Here is a 20974-nt window from a genome sequence, read left to right as displayed (position 1 = left end):
GACTTCTTCCAATGTCTGTTTTTTTATGAGCCAGATTGTACCACTGCTCCAGACCTGTGTTTTCTGGTTTGCATCCATTAATGAATGCATACAGTATAAAGCACACTGAAGTGTGTAAAGAGCATAGATAGAAACTGTGCCCAGGAACTGCAGGACTGGATGTAATTAAAGGGTGCTCAGTAAAGTCCAAATAATCAGCTCATTACTTGGGGGAGCCATTTGGGAACTTAGATGCTCAAACCAGCTCTCACAATACTGGAGACAGCACAGAGAGCACAGCATCCGTCACTGCAGTGGCTGAACTTTGTCTTGCTATTCGGCAATCTCGGCCATAATCATGAGTTCATGGATGGTCTCTACTATCCTGCTTACCCCAAGCCCACCTCCAAACCCGCCCCCCCCAGCCCATTCAGAGTGCAACTAAGCTCTGCTTCCTCTCCTCTCCTCTCCTCTCCTCTCCTCTCCTCTCCTCTCCTCTCCTCTCCTCTCCTCTCCTCTCCTCTCCTCTCCTCTCCTCTCCTCTCCTCTCCTCTCCTCTCCCCTCCTCTCCTCTTCCCTCCTCTCCTCTCTTCTCCTCTCCTCGAGACCAGGATCCATGTGGTTGCTATTTATACAGTTGTGCTCGTTGAATGCTAAGAATAATTGATCGTGAGCTTTAAAAGGAGGAAATGGAATGAGGCGAGATGGAGATTGACCCTTGTGTAAGTGTAGTCTTAAACTTGTATGACTTAGTCTTGGTTGGAGCGCTTGTCTTGAAAGGCTTATGCAAGGAAGATTGCAGAGCAACAGAGAAAAGGATCTTGAATAGGAATGTAGCAAAAGTGCAAATGTGGATGGAGGACAGTACTTGAGCAAATTTGAAAAGGGGAATGACAGAAAACAAAAGCGAAATTAAGTAGGGGATAAGAGAGTATCAGAAAGTTTAGAGGGAAAAGTAACTGTCTTTAAGACATGAAATGATAGAAAATTGGTCAGGAGGAAAATGTAGTTGCTGTAAGTGAAAGTGGGAAAATGGACCAAGACAGATAAAAAAGTAATTCATATATGAAAAGGAACAGAAAAATACTTCCTCCACAATTGCCTCCAAAAATATGCAACTAAGAAGGCACCTTGTGCTACTCCTGTGAAGCCAAAGACTTAGTCACTTTAACCCTATATCAGGTAAAACACCTCTTGTGTCCAGAGCATCCTTGGTCTTTAAGCAAGGCCTGAAGGTTCGTGGTCAAGTCAGGCTTTAGGCACCGCACCGTCAGCAAAAGCCTGAAACTTTCCTGCAGAAGAGTGAACATTCGGATTCCATTTAGGTTTTGCTCAAAATGTATCATTGTACTTTAGCTCAGACGAATTAGTTAAAAATAGTCCCTGCTATAGCACCCACCGGACAGAGTGGTTTATTTTCCCCTATTATAGATCTGACACAAGCCTGCTGTTATTTCTGTGCCCTCTCTAATGATCTGCTTGCTCTCTGGAGAGCACTGACCCATTTCAGCACAGAATAATTAGCCTTTCAGACACTACTGTGTTTCCATTAAATAGACATAAATGTGCAAGGTGACATTTATTTACTTAGGCCTGAAAAATGTGCACCACAGATGTTGGGGCTTGGGAGAACTTGAATTTCTCTTCATGCAACAGTTGTGTATTTGCATGCTTTCACGTTATTTAACCACCAGTGCTTTGCTGAAATGAATCCTGTTGAGTTTCACTGAGGAAGCAGGAGAAAATAAAGATTATTTGGGTCTTCATTTCACTGGGCGATCCTTTGGCAGCCCAGTGCCCAGGCCCAGCAGTGGCTTTACACGCAGTTATAGTTACACTCTCTTCAGGTCCCTTTTACTTTGTGTAGGGAGGGGCTCCATGGAAGGAACTGTTGATTTACAGATCTGTCTGAAGAGGAATGTGTTCAGGGTGTTACACTGAGAAAATGAGAACCTTGACCTATTGCAAACATAAAATAAAACCAAAATCCTTTAGTATTTAAAATCGGCTCTTTTATCATCTTGATCACTGGCTTCTGAACCGCCAGACTATTGCCCAGGTGAAAAGTATATTATTCATCTTGATAGCCACTTTGGTCTGCAAAGTTGGAGGGAAGTCTTACCCTTAGAAGTCCAGCCAGCATATAAAACATGTAGGTTGTTTAGTAGCTCACATCCACACATGAAGACATGGCATGCTATTATTTCATTCTGTTAGTACCAATAGGCTTTATAAAAGGAGGCATCACGCAAGGTAGGTGCTTTATTGCAGGATGGAAACACTTTCATAGGTTATTTTAATCATTACGATTCTTTCATGATGTGTGAAAGTTGATTGTTGCTGTAAATGAAGCCATTGAAGGCTAAAAAATAAAAATGCTGTGATGGTAAAAATCCTTGGAGTGCAAAAAATGGGAATTGCTATAAAAGGCAGTAATTTATTCTCTGCGTGAGATTATTTTTTATCATAAGGATGCTTTTAAGCTAATTTTGAAACATATACAATTGCAGTCTATATAGCTGAGGTATACTGCAAGATGCATTGATAATTTGGCTAATTTTTATGCACTGTAATTTATATATTATTTAGAAGTACTATTTTATTCTGTTAACTGAGAGGCTTAACACATTTTTACTATGTTAAGGATAAGTTATTTTTGCAGGTTTTGTGGTTTTATTATTTTGACCCATATCCAGTTCATATTGCATCATAATACCATATTTTTACTAATATTATTCTCGTATGTTCAAAACTTATTTGCATTTGGATAGAAATTCATTAGCTCTTGTTTTTTATTATAACAAATTATTTTAACTTTTCTGTGATAATGCATTCTCTGTGTTTCTGATTTGCTGATGCTGAAATATTTTGTTTTCGTTTTAACCCTTCCAAATTTAGGATTGTTTTTTCTTTTTTTCTGTATATTTCAGTTGTTTAGACCTACTGGTTCCTGCTTTTTCTTTTTCTTTTTTTTTAATATGTTATGTTTGTAACTTCTGACTGTCTGTGTTGAGCCAATCTTACCGACAAAAATATCAGTTGTTTCCTGTTTCTCTACTTCTTTACAAAAAAAATGAAAAGTAAAAAGTAAAAAATAAAAAACTCTTAATGGGAACCCTGGCACTGTCTGTCTTCTCTGTTCTGCAGAAATGTTGAAGGAGTTGAACCAGCAACGCAGAGCGAAAGAGTTTACAGACCTGAAAATTATTGTTGAAGGCAAAGAGTTTGAAGTCCACCAAAATGTTCTAGCTTCCTGCAGCTTGTATTTCAAGGACCTGATTAAAAGGTTTGCCTTCCTTCCAGCTGTGATCTGCTCTGTTCTTTTGTAGGGCGCATTTGTGTCGCTTTTTTTTCCTCCCCTCTCTTGCAGGTTTATGAAGATTGAATCTCCTGTCACAGAGCCAGTAGCCATTCTTTCCACCTCCTCTGAATGTATTTCCAAACTGAGACTCAGACCCATTTGTTACACATCCGACTCGTACAGTGTAATTATTTCTGATCAGTAGAGGCCGGTTTTGGCCGAAGAAAGTGTTCCACCACTGAGAGATCTAAGTTTTAAACTCAACTGCTAATGGTGACTCAGACCACAACTAAGAACTATTGCTGTTGATGTTTTCAAGGGACTCTGTCACATGCGACAAAAGTCTGTCCTTCGGGCTACATTAAGCCATCAGCGTTCTGGTGAACGATGCTGAGACGTCGTGCTAATAAAGCATTTTGAGTCTCGTAATCCCTTCACCCTGAAATCTTTGTTACATGCTTTTGTGTGGCTTTTATGGACAAAGGGATTGATATTTTTTTTGTTATTTGGGGACTTTTTAAAAGAAGAAAATACAACTGATGAATTTCTCTAGAAACGATTGGAAATAAGATGATTTTCTGGTCAAAATATAGCTCAGTCTGCATGTTAGACTAAGGGTAGTTTTTTCCTACAAACACTCTAGCTTAGGGTAGGTACAATATGTACATTTTCTAAACATCATGTCTCCGCCTTCACATTTTCCCCCCTCTGTTTCTAGCTGATTGATTCTAAACAGTGCATGATAATCTTTTTTTTCCATTACATTGATTTTTCAATTTGTATGCTTCATATACTCGCATAGGAATAAATTGGTACTCTCGTATTATTAGTAAGTTAGAGTAGCAAGTAGGGAGAAAAAAAACATGAGGATAACTTTCATTTTTCTCTCAATCATCAGCAAATTAATGCAGCTGCTGATTTTGCCTTGCAGTATTTTCCTGAGCAGACTGAGCCTGGACTGTGCTAAAAAATGGGATTAAAGAACATTTTGCTTGCTTCAAACCCTGTATTTAAATTTTGCCAACTAACACAATAGTGACTGTATTTTATTTCAGGATGGCATATTGGCTGGTATCTCCTTTCAGTGTATTATGTCCTTTTGCACAAAGCTGGTTTTATAATTATGGATATATATTACATTTCTATGATATAACTGTGCTGACTGCCTTATCAATTATTCATAAAAAATATGTTGGCCTAGGAAGCATGTCTTTTCCCCTCTGTAAATCTAATGATTGCTAGCTGTAGCTATGCCAGATCTCTCCTGTCCTTTCTCTTCTGTCTGCTCATTATCATTTAATTGTTAAGGCTACAGTATATGCTTTTTAGGGTGATAAGGAGTAGAGTCTGTAGGGAAAGAAAATCTTAGAATCAACTTACAGAAATCAAATAACTGACTGGCCAAAGCCTGTCATTTGGATTTTGCTGCAAAGACATCTGCTTGTGTGCAGAAGTCACCAGGCAGCATCTATTTCTAGAACACACTGAGGAATGTTGCTGCTTTATTATTTAATTATCAAATGGAGATATACTTTAGACTGAACACTGCTCTGATACAAACTCATTTAAAACAAAACCAAAAAGAACCCCTTTGTAAATGCTCTGAAAAGAGACTATGAAAGCAAACCCTAGATTACAGCATTTATTGTCTTTCAGCTGCTCACATAAGGCTCACATGCATTACAAGGAAAAAATAGTGAAAGGTTTAGCCCATTTGCCAACCTCACCACTTTTTTGCCTTCTTTCACATCATCAGCAGCAATAGATATTCCAGAGGTCGATTTGTGTCCACAGTCAGGTCTCTCCATCCCAGTTGTCTTCCATATATAACCTCAGTTGCACACATGTAACCTTGATGAAGGCTAATGGAGTTGCACAGGTGTATCCAAGGCAAAAATACCTTTATTACTGATGATGATGCTTGAATAGAGGAAAATCCAGCTTGGTGTCTAGTTGAGTTTGCAAAACTGTCAGGTGAGAAAAATAAATATTCACCTATAAACTGAGCAAATGTGTCTTTGCGAGACAATAAACTCAGGACTATGGGGTGGAATTTCTAAAGACTTGCTTTTTAGAGGATGCTTGCAGTGGAAAGCCTAGTCCTTTTAGAAACCCCATGAAGTCAATGAAAGTCAAGGACTCAAGTTGCAAGAGGTACTCAGTATTTTGTAGGATCATGCCGTTAATAATACAGAATCATTATAGTTCACAGGATCAGTATGTTTATAAATATAATATGTGTAGAATCCTCTCCTGATATTTGTTAGCAGCTCTTTTGAGATAGTACTTAAAGCTTTATGTGATTTATATTGCACGCTTTGTGTTATTATAGAAATCCAAACAAGAAATGGCAGGTTTTTCTTAAAGAATAAAAGAGATCTCTTTATATTAAATATACTATAAAGGCCATTTCAGTCAGTGCATGCTAGGGTTAAACTCTAATGCCATTCCAACCAAAGTCACCAATGGGTCACCTGAAGCGTCAATGAGAAGATGATCTATTCACGAAGGTGCTATGTGCATCCGTATAAACATGCAGAAAAAGAATACCTGGCAGAGTATTTACTTTGGCTGTTCTTTGCCACAGACTAGTTATTGTTAACCTCATGTTCTGCCATTGATTCCACGATGTGTTGGAGTTGCTATCTGATGGTAGAATAGCAAGTAGTGTCACAAGACAATAAAAGGGAAATGCTCATAAACAAATAAGATGAATTATTTCCTCCTCAAACCCAAAATCTAGAAAAAAAGCATAATAGAACTAGAGTTACTGCCCATCTTGAGGAAGGCTATTTGATGAGAATTAGTCATAGCAGGGAGAAAAATACATTATTTTTATTGCATTGTAATGAAAAGATGGTAACCAGATTTGACTGACCAAAACAATTCTAAAGTTATTTATTATTTATGAAACAAATTTGTTAATGAGAGTGCACTTTGAAACCGCCTTAGTTTCTCAGGAAGTGGATAATCCTGCAATGTGCTGAGCATTCTGGTCCTCGTCCAGAAAAGTTCTTTATCTTCTAAATATATGAGCATGGCCCTTTTGAGGTTGGGTTAGTCCAGTCCTGAGCCTAAGCTCAGCACCGTACCAAGCACTGCGCTCTTGGAAATGGGTTAACCAGTCCCGGTCAGGAGCTGTGCAGCACTCAAGCCTAAGCCAGGACTTGACGTTCATCTTCCTCCCAACAGTAGCTGACCATAAAAAACACTCTTAGTCTTTCCCTGTGCAAAATCATCTGAAAAGTATTAGGTGTATTAGGAACAGCAGGTGTGAAATGTTCCTGACGTCTGTTCAACTTCGCTGTGCCCATGAAGGGAGGGAAGAGAGGTGCAGAGAAGGGGTGGGGATGTGTGAAGATGGGTGCATGCAATAACCTCAGGGGCTGTGGGGCTATTGCTAACAACCTCAGAAACAATTTTACGCAATATTAAACATATTTGGAGAGTGCGAGGTTTTCTTAAGCTCTCTTCATAAAATCCCCTTTAAAGTATATTCTTTTTTCTGGTGAATATTTGAGCCTGCTTATGACAGGTATGGCGTTGACTGCTTAGCCTTACTGCTTGCTCCTTCAGGCATAGAGCATATTATAGAGGAGCTGATGTACTTTATCTGTGCTTAGGGAAATGATACTGTTAGTCAGCTTCTTCAAACTGTGACCCATACAAGATTACTGCAGTATAGGACTTCAGGAGAAAATGGATGATAAATAGCAGCTGGAATAGGGTTCTGTCCCCTAAATGCCATCCATCACACCACAGTTGCTTCTAGTCTGCTTGGCTTTGGCCTCTAGTTCGCATCTGTATTTTAGGTACTTAAGAAATCATCCTTCCCAAAGCGAGGGCTAAATTTGTGGTAGAGGCAATAAAAAGAAGCACCCTGAAGGCTTCCAGAAGGAATCTTGTCTCCTAATTCAGGTGCCTATGTGCAGGCAGGTAGCAGATCCCTCTGGAGCAAGGAGAGATTCTTACCTCTTGCTGTTAGTCAACCAAGCTTTAAGCCCAAGGTTGACATCTAAGGCACGTTTAGTCTAACCTTGCCTTCTAGCCTGCTGCAGTAGTCTATAGAGAGGGAGACAGACTTCTCCAGGAGGCAAGTCCTTTCACCATAAAATAGGCGTCTAAGCTAAGAGATGAAGGAGGAGGCCATGCCACTTTACTGTTAATAAAGAGAGAGCTGAGGTCATTTGCTTAGCCTATAAAGTTAAGATGGGTTTTACAGAGCTTCCTTCAGGGGTCCAGCCTAAGCTGCTTACCTAGGGATCCTCTGCAGTCATGAGGGAAGACAGGAATGTCTGTAGGGCAATTCATCCCACCTTACGATAAATAGCGTGAATTGCCTTCTGGAAGTGGTCCGTCTTCATTGCCCACAGAGGAAGGCTAGTCACCATGATTTGATTAGACACCTGCATTGTAGCTGGCTAAAAGTACAAGTGATTCCTTCCAGAAACTAGTATTTGAACATCACATACATATGCTTATATATGTACACAGAAATAAAGAAGTAGATCAGGATCCATCAAAACCCCCTGTATCTAAAATGCCCCTCTTGCAGAGCACAGATTTTCTTAGTTAATCCAATCTTGTAGCTACAGCTCCTTGATTTGGGCGAGGAGAGAAATGAGTTCTGTGTCTTTGTATCTGCCCTAGAAGAAATGGTGGGAGACGTCTGTGTTCTGGAAGGAAGAAAGGAATGGAAAATCCCATGAAGAGGCATCATTTTTTTCCAGCTGCATTTGGGATAGACAAATACAGCTGCTGGATAAATGGAATGTCTGATATTTTTCTGTAACAAAGAGAGTTTCATCGGAACATTTTAATTTGCTGCTTTCTTCTTCTTAATCTAACCCAAAGTGCTGGAATCTCTACCAAATACAACATTAATAATAGGAAGCACTTGACATAAAAGTCTCTTCTTGGCCAAAATGCTGGCTTTTATAAGCAGACTTTAGTTTTATTTCTCTGTGGTCAGTTACTAAAGATACACAGATCCTGTCTTACAAGCTTTATCTTTTCAAGATTTGATTGTAACGATGCTTCCTAATCTTGAAGTCATCTTGGCTGCCTAATTCCACTAGCACAGAGCAGTAAGTCAGATACACAAAGAGATTCAGTCACAAGAAACAAGCATTTTTGATGCCGTGTAATCTGGCAATGCTATGTTCATCCTTCTTTTCCTAAGAAGCAGAGCCAGTGACTTCGTGGCCAAATTGCTTTTCCACGATACCATGCCTCTTTTTGCAAGTGGTCAGATTTTTTTTATTTTTTTTTTCTAAAAAAGGGTTGCATTTACTTTCTGAGGGCTTGAAGGCAGGGTGGGAGTGTGGGAGAAGTAAAGTGTTTAGGTTGAGAGGACCAAATTCCTTTTGCTTTACACCTACCCTGAAGACAGAGATGTCATTCTGCATTTTACACCATTGTGTGGAAAGGCAGCATTTGGATGCAAGACAGAGAAACCTGCCGCTATCCATCTGAAACAGTCTGACAAAACTGCAAAAGCATTTAGGTGTCTGGAAAACAGACTGTCTGGTTTGTGTTTATGTTGTAAAAAGCCCAAAATGAGAAATAGCAGATGAAAGAAAAGTCTACTCTTAGTGACCCCTTCGTGTTTTCCTGCTTATTAATAACCTTGCTTTTAACTCTGGGAGAGGAGCAGGCAGCATTTCTATATCTGCATGCTTCAGCTCAGTTGTAGAACAGAATGAGTGTGGAAACAAATTATAACATTTCTTTGAAAACAGAGAAATAGGGAGTTAAAAATACGATGTTTGTTTCAGGTGCCGGGGGGGTATATTGTGCCTGTACAGACAGCGCCAGTGGTTTCTCTTAAACCTTTTAAAGGAATCTATGAGAATGGGAGGTGGCATGGGAGTGCAAAATATTCTTCACCCTTTACTACCAGGGTGCAGGTGTAAGTTACGCTATCGACAACATTTTTCTCTTAAACGAGGGACTGATGATTGCTGTGTGTCAGGCGCAAAATCCTGGCACGGGAAACAGCTTCCCGCTTTCAGTGGCCCCTTTCCGTGGGGGCTTCGCTTGCCGTGCCTGGCCGAGCAGCCACGCTCCCGCCCGCCTGTCGGAGCTGCCTGCTGGGTTTCAAATTTTGCAGCTGCCAGGCCTTGGAAAACATGTTTTCATCAAGCAAAAATGTACGGTCTTCTACATAAATGAACTGCAGCTTACAAATATTCAGTGGTGGTGCTGGGCTGCCAGGCTAAGGAACTGCCACAAAACCCGTAGCAGACGTCGGCAGCCCGGCTATTTCCAGCCTGGTGAGCGTGGCCATGGATTAAGAGGGTGCATGGCTTGGGCTGGATGCTGGCTCTGAAATGAGAGACAAATCGCTGTGCCCTGCTCTGAAGAGAAGCCGTGGTGAGGAGGAGAGAAGGGCTCCTTTGCAAGCCTCGAGGTGCAGCGCAGAAATTAAGCTTCTGCCTTGTAATGGCTGCAGCTTGCAGAGGCATCAAGCAGAATCACTTAACCTCTCGCTCCTCTCCCTCACTGACAGCATCTCTATTTACTGTAGTTTTGGCTTCTCGCTCACATAATTTCTAGACACAACTACAAATCCTGTGAATCTTGTCCAAGGAATGACAGACTAATCACCTCTCTTGCTCTGGCTAGACCTATCTGCAAGCCATGCAGCTGTCATACAACCACTCATAAGATGCCGGTGTGGGTGACCTACCTATATTTACTTACATCTCGCAGCCCTGTCTAGGCTTGACTGTGTTGAAATTTAGGGGTGAAAGGGAACAGTTATGTAACAAGGTGCAGTTCAAGCTAAATAAATCAAAGACAACGAAAAAAATTTCCACAGCGTAGAAACTGGGACCACGTTCTTGAAAGCTGTCATTTTTGGGCCACTTCCAAAAGCAAGCCTTGCCCTAAAATGAGGGTAATCAAACCTCATTCTCCAGTGTTCTCGCAGGTAGCTCCAGGGATCAGCAGTTCACTTCCTTTCATTTAAATCATCAAAGATTAGCCACTGCTGGATTGGGATAATGAATTTGAATTAATATGACCAGGTTATGATCATATCAGATCACAATCCCCTCTTTTTTGCTTGCCTAGTGCTAATCTTTGGTGACTGAAGTACTCCGAGCAGTTCTGCGACGTGGTGTGGGCAGGGATTGATGGGCTGAGAAGAGCTACCTGCCCTTTCCCGCATACACTCTGGCCATAGGTGATGCGATATATTATCTTTCATTGACGTCCAGAGCACGGGCTGGCTCTACGTATAGCATAGAAAAGCAGTAGCAACACCCTTCAGCTGAGTGAGAAAGAACCAGTGCCTGACAAAATTAATTCTAATTACTGAAGTGCTGATTGGGATCTTTGGGCACTACCATAATCATAGTAGTAGTAATAAATAATAATTGTGGTTATCATTATTTTATCATTGTTTTCCCTCTAGACATTGCAATGATGAGAAAGCGTTGGATAGACTTACCTAGATAATTACTTGTATAAATTTCTCCACATTCCTAAGAAACAGATTTATTAGCTGCATAATGCCAGCTCTCTGCTAAGCTGATTTTTGATGGTGTAATAAATATCATTAAAACAAATCAGATAGGAGTTGGTTAAGGGGGTGAGCTTTAAGTTTGATGAGAAAAAATTTTTTATTCTGTCATTTTATTTTCAGTCTTTCTTCCCATATAATCCACCAAAACCCGCTTGCATCTTTTATTTACCTTTAACAAATAGTAGCTCTCACCCCAGGCTATTTTGCCACATATTTGCTGAATTAGGCTGCCGGAGATACTTGCAAGCAAGTTAGATCCCACGCTGTTAATAAGTTGGCCCAGTTTTTTTACCTCTCCACTAGTACCTTGTGAGATTCAGTCCCTAGCAAAAGTCTGGGTCACAAAATGCTGTTCTTCCAAGGGCACTCGCGACTCTCTTCTTCATTCGCTTGCTAGTCATTCAAGCCAGCATCTTCAAACTCGTCATCTTCTTTCTTAAATCTCAGCAGGGAGGCAGATTTGTGCCTCCGACTGTGATCTCCGACACTACAGCGTTACAGGCTGCCGTTGATCCCGCGCCTTTAGAAACAGTCTTGACCGAGCAATTAGATTGTGTTCCGTCGGTGAATAGCATTAAGGGTATATAGGAGACGTGGCTCTTTTGTTAGTTTTATTTTATTCTGGCCGTGTTGTCCGTGAACAAAAGCATTTGCTGTTAATCCCGTTGCTCGTCTGGGTTTGTAATGATAATTTCTGTGATGGTGAATTAGCAGGAGCTGCTAGTGCATTCCTGAGCGCGCAGCCATTAATTTTCCTGATTTTCTTCTAATAGAGCAGGTGCAAACTGGCAGCGTTTGACCCTAATAAGTTACACTAGTCTTGCCAAATTTTGTTTGCCTGGAACAAGGAACGTTATTTGTATCAACATCCCGGTAAAAAATGAGCAAATGGATTTGTTGGTCAGGTAAATTTTCATGACAAATTTGCAAGCCTGTGTTTAAACAATGTAATTTATTTAATCTTGTGATTTTACTAGTTCTTTGTCGTAATCGTACAATAGCACCATTACAGTATATGTTTTCATCTCTCATGAGGCAGATGGATAGTGGCTGAGGCTCAAAGATAATATTTATCTACAAGATAGTATAACGAAGGCAGAGATTTGCAAGTTAATACATTTTGAGCTGATAAAATAATTCCAAAGGAGAAGCTATGCTAGGGTATAATTTATTTTTTTTTAAATCCTATTTAATAGAACATTCAGTGCCTTATGACATACATATTGCAATGATGTTGCTCTATAAATGTCCCTTCCTGTCATCATTTACATGATTGATTACCTTGCAGCTGCATAAACTTGAATAACTCGGTAAATAACCTGTTACCTCAGTGTGCACATGCATCTTGGTGCGTGTGTCGTGGAAATGTATGTTGGTATGTTTGGGCATCTATGCTTTTATATCTCGTGAGCATGTAATTATGATAAATCAAGCTCTTCCGTATGAAATACGACTTTCCATGTGGAGTGCTGTGTCTGTTCTGTTCATAGCTGAAGGTTGGCTATAATATAACGAAGTTTCTTTGTTGCTTCACCCAAGATAAATAGACATGTGGGTTTTGAACCATTAATAACTCTGAAGATGATGAAAAGTCAAATAGTGGACAGTTAAGATGCAGAAACGTTGCACTCTCTTCTTTGCCTGGAGTTTCGATGCTTTAAGGATTATGTTCCACAGTAAACAAGATGTTCAGTCTAAATTGTATAGACTTGAACAGGAGTTTTTAATGAGCACATAGCTAACAGACTCCCAAGCCTCATGAGAAGCTGCCTATCCCAGTCTGGAGGCCTTTCTTTGGTAATCAAAATAATTTGACAGAGATAAAAAGAAGTAGCTTCTCTTCATTTAAGTGCTTCATCTTACAGAAAAATCTTGGATTTCCTGTTTTCTGGCGACCAAAATACTGTTGAGGGAACACAGCGATTTAGTTTGATTTTTTTTTTTTTTTTTTGATCCTATCTGTCTGGTAGCAAATATGTTGCTCTGGTGGAATGGGAACACAATTAATGTAGGGTAAACATCTATGTTCCTAATTATGAAAGCTAGCCAGCAAGATCAGCTTGTCGAGCTGATGGGGCAGATCCTGGGAGGGCATGAGGTGAAGAGGCCGGCAGGCAGCCGGCCAGTGGGACACGCCATTGCGTTGGTCCGTGCAGGGAGGGACCACCGCCAAAATACGGGCTTCAGATGCCTCAGTCCAGGGTGGAGCTGGAGCTCCTGCCTGCCGGCAGTCCCGTAGCCTCCCGATAACTCAAAGATGTGATTTTAGTGGAGGATATTCAAATTCCTGCGTTGTGTGAGATCCTAAGCAATAGATAGTCAAAGATACCAAATATATTTCATTACACTGTCAGAATGAGGCTGTTTCCTATTTCTTAAAAATAAATTCTGAGTGTAATATGAACAAAATTGAGGCTATATTATAGAGCTGGCTCTTTGCCATTGTCTCCTCTTGGGAGAAGCAGATAATGGTGGTATGCTCTCTGTTCACAAGCAGAAGTGATGGACCTTGGAGAGGCAGAAAGAAAAAGACACACACCGAGTCCCACATGCCTGGGGAAAGCGCACAAATGATAATTCTAAATGTGTCTTTATTTAAAAAGATAAGGAATTATTCCAGTGCCCTTTTGGAGCACAATGCTTAAATATACGTCGTACCTTTGAGTCTACGGCGCAGTGAGTCATATGGCTTCGAATGTAAATAGGTGTCACAAACTCTGTCAGTCCTCCTGTTCCCAACCAGGCAGCCTGGGAGGAAGCTGAACCAACTGTTCCTAGGCAGTAATGTACATTCACATGAAATATTTCACATTTTTCATGTTTATTCCGTGCAGATGGCTCCATTTTGAACATCCAGAATTTGTTTTGACTTTCTGACTATAGCTTGTAAACAGAGAGTTGGCTGGCATCTATACCGGGTATAGGTAGCTTTTCGTATTTGATATAAAATTGAGTGAGCCTGTAGCCAAACCATTAGTCAGTCAAAGTAACGTTGCAAGCCGGTTAAAGGCAGCATATCCAAACCAGGAGGGAAGTCTGAATTAGCGGTGGTAGCCTTGTCCATAAATTGACAAATTGATGTGCTAGCGGTGTTTCACTTACACAGCTACTTTAGCCAGACTCCAAATGCGGCTTTGCAAATCAAGGCATCTCACTATTAAATGTTTTGAACTGAATCACACGGAAGTTCTGTTACGTGAACATGTTGATACGAATAATGCAGGGAAAATGCATAGATATACATATATTTATAACTCAAGATGCAGAAAACTTGATTGCATCTCTATTAAGCATGAAAACACTAGTGCTGATTCTTGTCTGTGTGTATTACATGTATGGAAATGATTTTCAAGGACAAATGAATACCAAAACTGGAAAGTTCTCTACTTTTTCTTTTGTCAGATCCACGCCTAATCTTGCAGATGAGGTTTTAGGGTTATTTTTCCTGCTAGCAGTATTTAAATGCTTTCGCTCTTTTCTATATATTACTTAACAGAAAGGGACACCAATTTTGATTTGTTATTTGAGAGTCTAGTCGAGCCATCTTTTGCTTTAAAAGGTTCCCTGTGCCTTTGTCTTCTCTACTTTAAGTAATTAAGTTGAAGGATAAGTAGCCAGAGTATGTTCAAAGCCCTTGGCTTTATTTTGTTAGACCTAATTATTCCAGAGGATACAAAATATTTTTCAGTAACTCCCCCTTACCTGTTCAGAGTGTATCTGTGCTTCCTGCTTATCTGCGGGTTCAGTTCTGCTTGCACGTTGCTCAGGTCTATCACCTTGCCGGAGAAATACAGGATTTGTAAATCTGAAAGAATTCCCCGACAGCTACCGTAAAATTAAGCTGTTAAAGAGCTCTTGGAGCTTGTTTAAATGTAGACCTAAACAAACCACTTTGCTGTTTAGCTCAAGATAAATCTTTTAAAAGTCCTGTTCTAAATCACTTCCTAATTTTAATGAGTTTATATATCAGCCTTTGCCAGATTTTTACTGTAGCTATTCTCCAAGATTACAGCCATGATAAAGTAAGGACTAAAATTGTTTATTATATATTATTCTTCAGAAGCAAAACTTTTTCCCCCAGAGGCTGTTGGGAGAGCTATTGATTTTCTGCCACAATGTGAAACGTGTGACCTTTATAATATGAGCAATGATTACAAGGCCAATAAAATGACATCATTCTGTTTAAACTTTCGAGTTCGCAGGGCAAATAGCAAAATGTGCCACATTTAATGATGTCCACGGACGATAAGTGTACATTGCCTGGCTTCAAGTGAGAGTGAAACACAAAGCAGGCAGGCTCTCCATCCTGAAAATGCCCCGTGTTTGTGCCAGGAGTGGGGGAACGAGAGCACCAGGTAGAGCTGTATCTTTTCACAGCTCGTACAGCAAGGAGTCAGTGCTTTTCTGAGAGTAGACTTTTCTAAATGTTTGCGTCTACCAGTGCGACTGATAAAACTCCTCCTGATGTGACACAGGATGAGCTATCTGCGGTGCAGCTGTATACATTCGTACAGATTTTTCCCAATCCACTGCGTATGCGTTTACAGGGCTAAGTTCTATTCTTGTAATACATCTTTAGCCACTTCATTGCAGTTCCTCTAGATTAGCTGAAAGAAAGGTCCGTCCCAAATAGATGTAGTATATCTGCACAGAGCATATTGATGTTCTAATACGTGTGAAGACAAGGAACACAGAAAGCTTTAGTCAGGCTTGGTGAGGGATGCCACAGCCAGATTCACTGAAGCAATCTGTGGAATTTCCCGCTTCAGTCACATCAGTCTGTTTCCCCCTGTCATTTTCTTCTCTTCCTTCAAAAACTCATTTTTGATCCATTAGGACCTGTTTCAACCAATTCCCTGTCCATTCTCCAGCCCGTACCGAGCCAGATCCCCAGCATGGAAACACGGTAGCTGTCAGTTCCCTTTGCAGGCTGACCCAAGCCTGTGCTCAGTATTTGGTCCAGCTAAACGTGGAGCCAAGGTGCTCGTTGTTGCTTAGAAAGAGCAAGCCAAGCAGCACAACATATTCAAGGCATCGCAGGGGAAGGAATAGGGATAATTTTCTTTCCCATTTCTGGCTCATTGTGTAATATCAATAATATCTGTAGCTTTGTATTATACTTGCCGTAAGCAGCTCTAGTGATTGATTAAACACCTTAGCTTTTCTTTGGCATTTAATCAATTGCAGCAGCAGTTTATTGCTTGGTGTATTACAAAGTAAAAGAGATTATTACTTAATTATTCTGAAAAATAGCAGCTTGCAGTTGTTGCTAACGTGTGTATGTGTCTACGCTGATGCTGGTGTCACGTCGTCCTTTCCTTTGTGCCTCCTGGTCTCTGCGCCGGGTGAGAGCATGCGATTCCCGATGGGTCACGCGCAGTCATTCCCACAGCCATCGCCAGCACAGTGCAATTAGTGGCATTAAATAAATAATTGCTTACGGTGAGGCTTCCCACAGTGCAAAGAGCCTGATTCTGTTGCTTGCTGGGTACCTCCAAATCTCACTTAAATTTTAGGCAATGTCCTTATTAACCAACCCACATGAATATGAATTTGCTGCCAGGTACAAAGTGCTCCTGGAAACAATTCAGCAAGAATTTCATCGGTACCAGGAGGCATTTTGATAGCCCAGGGTGCAGCACCGGATGTGTGCACAACTGGAGGTAAATCAGATATGGGGCATGTTATTGGTATGTGAGTGTGAGAAAGAATAAAAAAGAAAAAAAACGTTTCATGACATCCTCTTGAGGATCTAGGAAGTGGCAGCTCTTCCGTTTTGACATCTAAGGTTTTCTGCCTTGAGTGCAAAATTGAATGCATATGCAAGAGTTCAGAAAGAATATTGTGATGTGGTGAAGCATAAGGATTCAGGGTAGCATACACATCTGTGCATGCAAGGGTACCACAGGTATCGTGATCTTTATGTATTTTTACCCATCTGCTTGTAGAATAGGATGTAACCCACCTGCATTCCCATACAAAGGCAGAGTCCAATATTTAGAACAGAAAATTGGGGTTTAGTTCCTTGCTTTGCCCCTGACTTTCTCTACAATCAAGTGGTTTTGTCTCCTTGTGCCTCAGTTTCCCTTTGTGAATGGGAGTAACCGTTGTTCACTACCTTAGAGAAGCGTATGAAATTAAGGACTGCTAGCTGCTCCTCCATTGTGATAATGGACACAATCGAAATACTTTCAGTAGCAAAATGAAACCTCTTCAGACCTTTGATCCTGCAAAGATTCGTATGAATTAAAGCTGTGCCCTTGACTTGAACAACACTAGTCAATGGAAGAGCAGTGACAAAGCATCCGCTGCAAATTTGAAGCCTTTCCCCAAATGATTTTAGGGGTGGCTGGAGTGGGGTGTCATGAAGGAAGAAAACAGAACCTCGTATGTTGTTTATTTTTCCTCCATTATAGTAGTAGAGGTCTGACCATCACCTTTCTAGGCAGCTTTGTGAATCCGAGAGGTTGGTAGTGCTCTTGCTCGTGCTTAAAGCTGGCATTGCCTGTGAATAGTGATGCTTTGGCCGGGCCATATAAGTCACGCAGCATCGTATGCCGGTTTTGTGTCAATCGTGCAATGGCTTTTGCAAGTACTCTAGCAGAATTGGAGTGAGCAGACGTTGACTGTCCAGTGACTAAGAAAAGTTCATGTTTCTTTGAGAAGGTGCTGGATGGTCCTAACCATTAAAAGAGTTTATTTTCTTACTCCAACAGATTTCCCCTCCCCTCCTTGATGTTACCAAATTTATCATCACTTTTGTCTTTCAGGTGTAACCTGTCTTAAGTGTTGCAGACACATCAGCCAACCATGCATTAAGAACTGGGCCCTTACTTTAATTCAGTATCATTTTCTTTTTGTCCAATAATTTCACAAGCACTAATCCACACTTCAAATGCAGGAGATACTTTGATCCCCAAATTGTTCAGCACTTCATGCAGGAAAAACCGTAGGCCACAGTCATGAAACTCCTAGAGGATGGCTGCTGGCTTCCTGTGGCAGAGCTGGTTGTTGTTTTCCCCCCCTCCCTTCTTTGCTCTAACCATTTTGTCTGTCTATCTTGTCTTGTATTCAGTTTTCAAAGCAATTGCCATGAAGGGCTTCCTTTTTTTAGTGCCTAAAAGGGAACAATAGATTTTTAGAATAAGCATATATATGTATTTTTTTTATGACCGTCTGTATATGCATATCCTATCTATCATATCTGTATTTCAATATAACATACTGAGAAGTTCAAGCTAAACAGAAATTAATATCTATTATTGTTATTTTTTATGAAAAGGTCTCTAAATGTATCCTTAAATGCACATGACATTTAAAATTATTCCAGTGCTGGATTCCTAAAAAAGTAGATGACCTTTTCTCTTGAAATTGGAGAGTGTTTTTTCCTTAACAGTTACATTATGCACAGAAGATGAGATGTTAACCAAGATGTTAAAATGTATTGTTTCCCTTTGAAAGCTAATCCTGTTCCTCATTTTCATTAATGTTGGCTCATTCATTTTTCTTTTTCTTTCTTTCCTTTCCTTTTCTTTTGCAACTGTTTTTGCATGAAAATGCAGAGTAGCAGTAAACAGATTTTTTGTAAGACTTGCTTTAAGACTCTTCTCTTTCAGATCCAGTTAAAGTTTTTAAGTTCAGTTATTTTAAAATTCATATTCTTCAGTTCCATAAACAAAAATAATGGAGAAATATAATGAGGTGCAAAGCGATTTTCTAGCCCTCACTAATCAATAAATGCCAACAAAATGGGGATGGTGTAATGTCCATAATTTAATTGTCTGCTGTTACCAGGTCACCACGAGACAGTAGCAGAAGCGGAGAGAAGCTGGAATTGGCCATGTCCAACCTCACTGCAGATGTCCTGGAGTTACTCCTGGAGTTTGTTTATACAGGTTCTTTGATCATAGATTCAGCCAATGCAAAAACCCTACTGGAAGCTGCCAGCAAGTTCCAGTTTCATACGTTCTGTAAAGTCTGCGTTTCGTTTCTAGGTAAGAATCACTCCCGTCTAGTGAGGTTTTAAGATCTCATTTTAAGGTTTGTAAGCCTTCCTTCTAACAGCTCTTAAAAGATAATTACGAAACCCAAGATTAAATACAATAAAATAAAAAAAACAGTATTTATTTGGGTTGAGATTTGAATTTAAAAAGCGGACATGGTGGCCAGTGGAAAATGATCTTGAGAAGTGTAGCCTGTTGTTTGAGTGGCAACTGCTTTCACATCTTGGATAGATTTTTTTGTTGAACCTTCTTTCATACTTGGTATCACGGTGACATTTTGTTTCCCAGTGGTTGATCTCTGCACAGATACTAGGCTGTAACACACAGGTTGCTTATAACTGTGACAGCAAATGTTGGGTGCTACACCAGGCCAGTTTGGTCCAGCACTGGAAGAGTTGGAAGTGAACTCCCACAGAGGAGTCAGGATCTGCAATCTTCTTGCATCCATGAGAAAATCCTTCCCATGCCCAATGTTCTTGTAAACAAGATCTGGTTGAACTACCCAGGTTGAATGTTCATGGGGTTTGTTCTTTCATACAGAGTTATGGTCTGATGGATATGTGTCATCACAAATGGTGGATAGCAATGAGAGGTGGCAGTGCCCTCCTGCGATAACTGGCGAGCCCTGCGTGCACGGGAAGCGTTTGCCCCAGCGAGGGTGTACAGAGCAACATCATCACCAGCGCCTCTGTCCGTCCTCTCATGGCCACAAAGAAGCCTGTTCTTCTCCAGAGCACCACGTCATCCTGCTCCTTTCACTTTCTGTATATTTTCCAGCATAGACTATTTCAAAACAGTCCAAGGTTTCCAGCTCAGTTAACTAAGCTTTACTGGTCTGAACTGGAACCATTTCTGTCATGGCAGAAGAGGAGCCAGAACTGGAGCTCAACTGAAACACATGTTGGTTCAAATTCCCCCTGTATCACATGCCACTCCTTCACGAACATGGCTCTAATATCAGTTAATGAGACAGTAATAATTTACAAATTATTAACACAAACTTATTAATACAAAAAGTGTGAGCTTGATCTTATATGACTTACTTCCCATGTCCAAGTTCCAAATATCTTTTTTGGACATCTGATGTCTACCCAGCTACCTCAACTCCTAGTTTGGTATGGGAGATATCTTTCTGTCTGAACCCCAAATGAACTGCAGGTTCTTCTTGGGCAATTCTCATTTCAAACTGACATCTACAATTCCAGAGTGTAGAAGATGAGAGTTTAGAAAATGTTGCACTCATTAAAAAAAGAAAAAAAAAATTCAAATTAGTCCAGTTTACTGCCGTGTTAATTGTCAATGGTAAGCTGGCCTGCTGGCAGGTTGAGTGGAGTGACTGGGCTGGTACAATGCAGGCATCAGTGAAGAATCTGTGGTATTGTATTCTCCTCTTCTTTCCAACTTTTTATATGTCACTTGTTTAAAAGTCTGTTCTCAAATGGCTGGGCGATGGGGAAATGACATCTATGCTTTGCCATCCCACTGTGTTGGCCATGAAGTTGAGTGAGGGCTCTGCCTCTGGCATTGCTTTCCCCCAGCTTTCCTTCACCACCTTGTACAAGTGATTAGATCTTATGGCCTTTCCAGGGACAGATGTGTTTAAGTTGCACTATCTCTAAAGATTCAGCCACAAAACCAAAATACATTTATTTCACTAAATCAGTGTGAGATTTCTCTTTTCCTATAGTTAATATTTGAATTCAGTGAACCGTGTTATGGTTAGAGTTGGTTATAAGTTCAGTGATATATGGGTAGGTGCTGGAATTTTGTATTCTCATTTGGAGAATTCATGGAGTGTAATTGCTTCTTTTTATTTATAGCTGTGACTGGATTGCTCTAGAGGTAGGAGAGCATTTGCCATCTAAAAACTTTAGGGAAAGGCCTTTTGTCTCCTCTGTGGCTGTGTTTTTTCTTTTCATTCCAGCCACCTCTGCTCCCCACAAAGCCAAAATAATGCTAAAAATCAGGTTTTTTCAAGGGTTTCTGGAGGATTCATCAGTGTAAACAGTGATTGTCTCCCATCAGTGGCCATGTCTAAATAGCAAGAGAAGTGGAGGGAAGTCCAAAGAGGCCCAAAGAAGTAAAAACCCCAAATTAACAGGTCTGTTCAGCACATCACAGCACCATCTCAGGTCATCCTTTTTTAGCTATGAAGCTCCA

The 20974-nt window shown here is 40.5% G+C and overlaps 1 protein-coding gene across 7 annotated transcripts in view; it reads left to right on the top strand.

Moving 5' to 3' along the window:
- KLHL29 (kelch like family member 29) overlaps positions 1–20974 on the top strand; it is a 412753-nt gene that overhangs the window by 337378 nt on the left and 54401 nt on the right. For all 7 annotated transcript variants that reach the window (XM_075750512.1, XM_075750509.1, XM_075750508.1 and 4 more), the window contains 2 exons: positions 3127–3265; positions 18606–18805. In XM_075750512.1, coding sequence (XP_075606627.1) covers positions 3127–3265; positions 18606–18805 — 339 coding nt within the window. The remainder of the gene's footprint in view (positions 1–3126; positions 3266–18605; positions 18806–20974) is intronic.

This window comes from Balearica regulorum, chromosome 3 (assembly GCF_011004875.1).
Source record: "Balearica regulorum gibbericeps isolate bBalReg1 chromosome 3, bBalReg1.pri, whole genome shotgun sequence".
Taxonomy (NCBI): Eukaryota; Metazoa; Chordata; class Aves; order Gruiformes; family Gruidae; genus Balearica; species Balearica regulorum.
The sequence above is the reverse complement of the archived record's forward strand: the minus strand, read 5'-3'. Positions and strand labels throughout refer to the sequence as shown.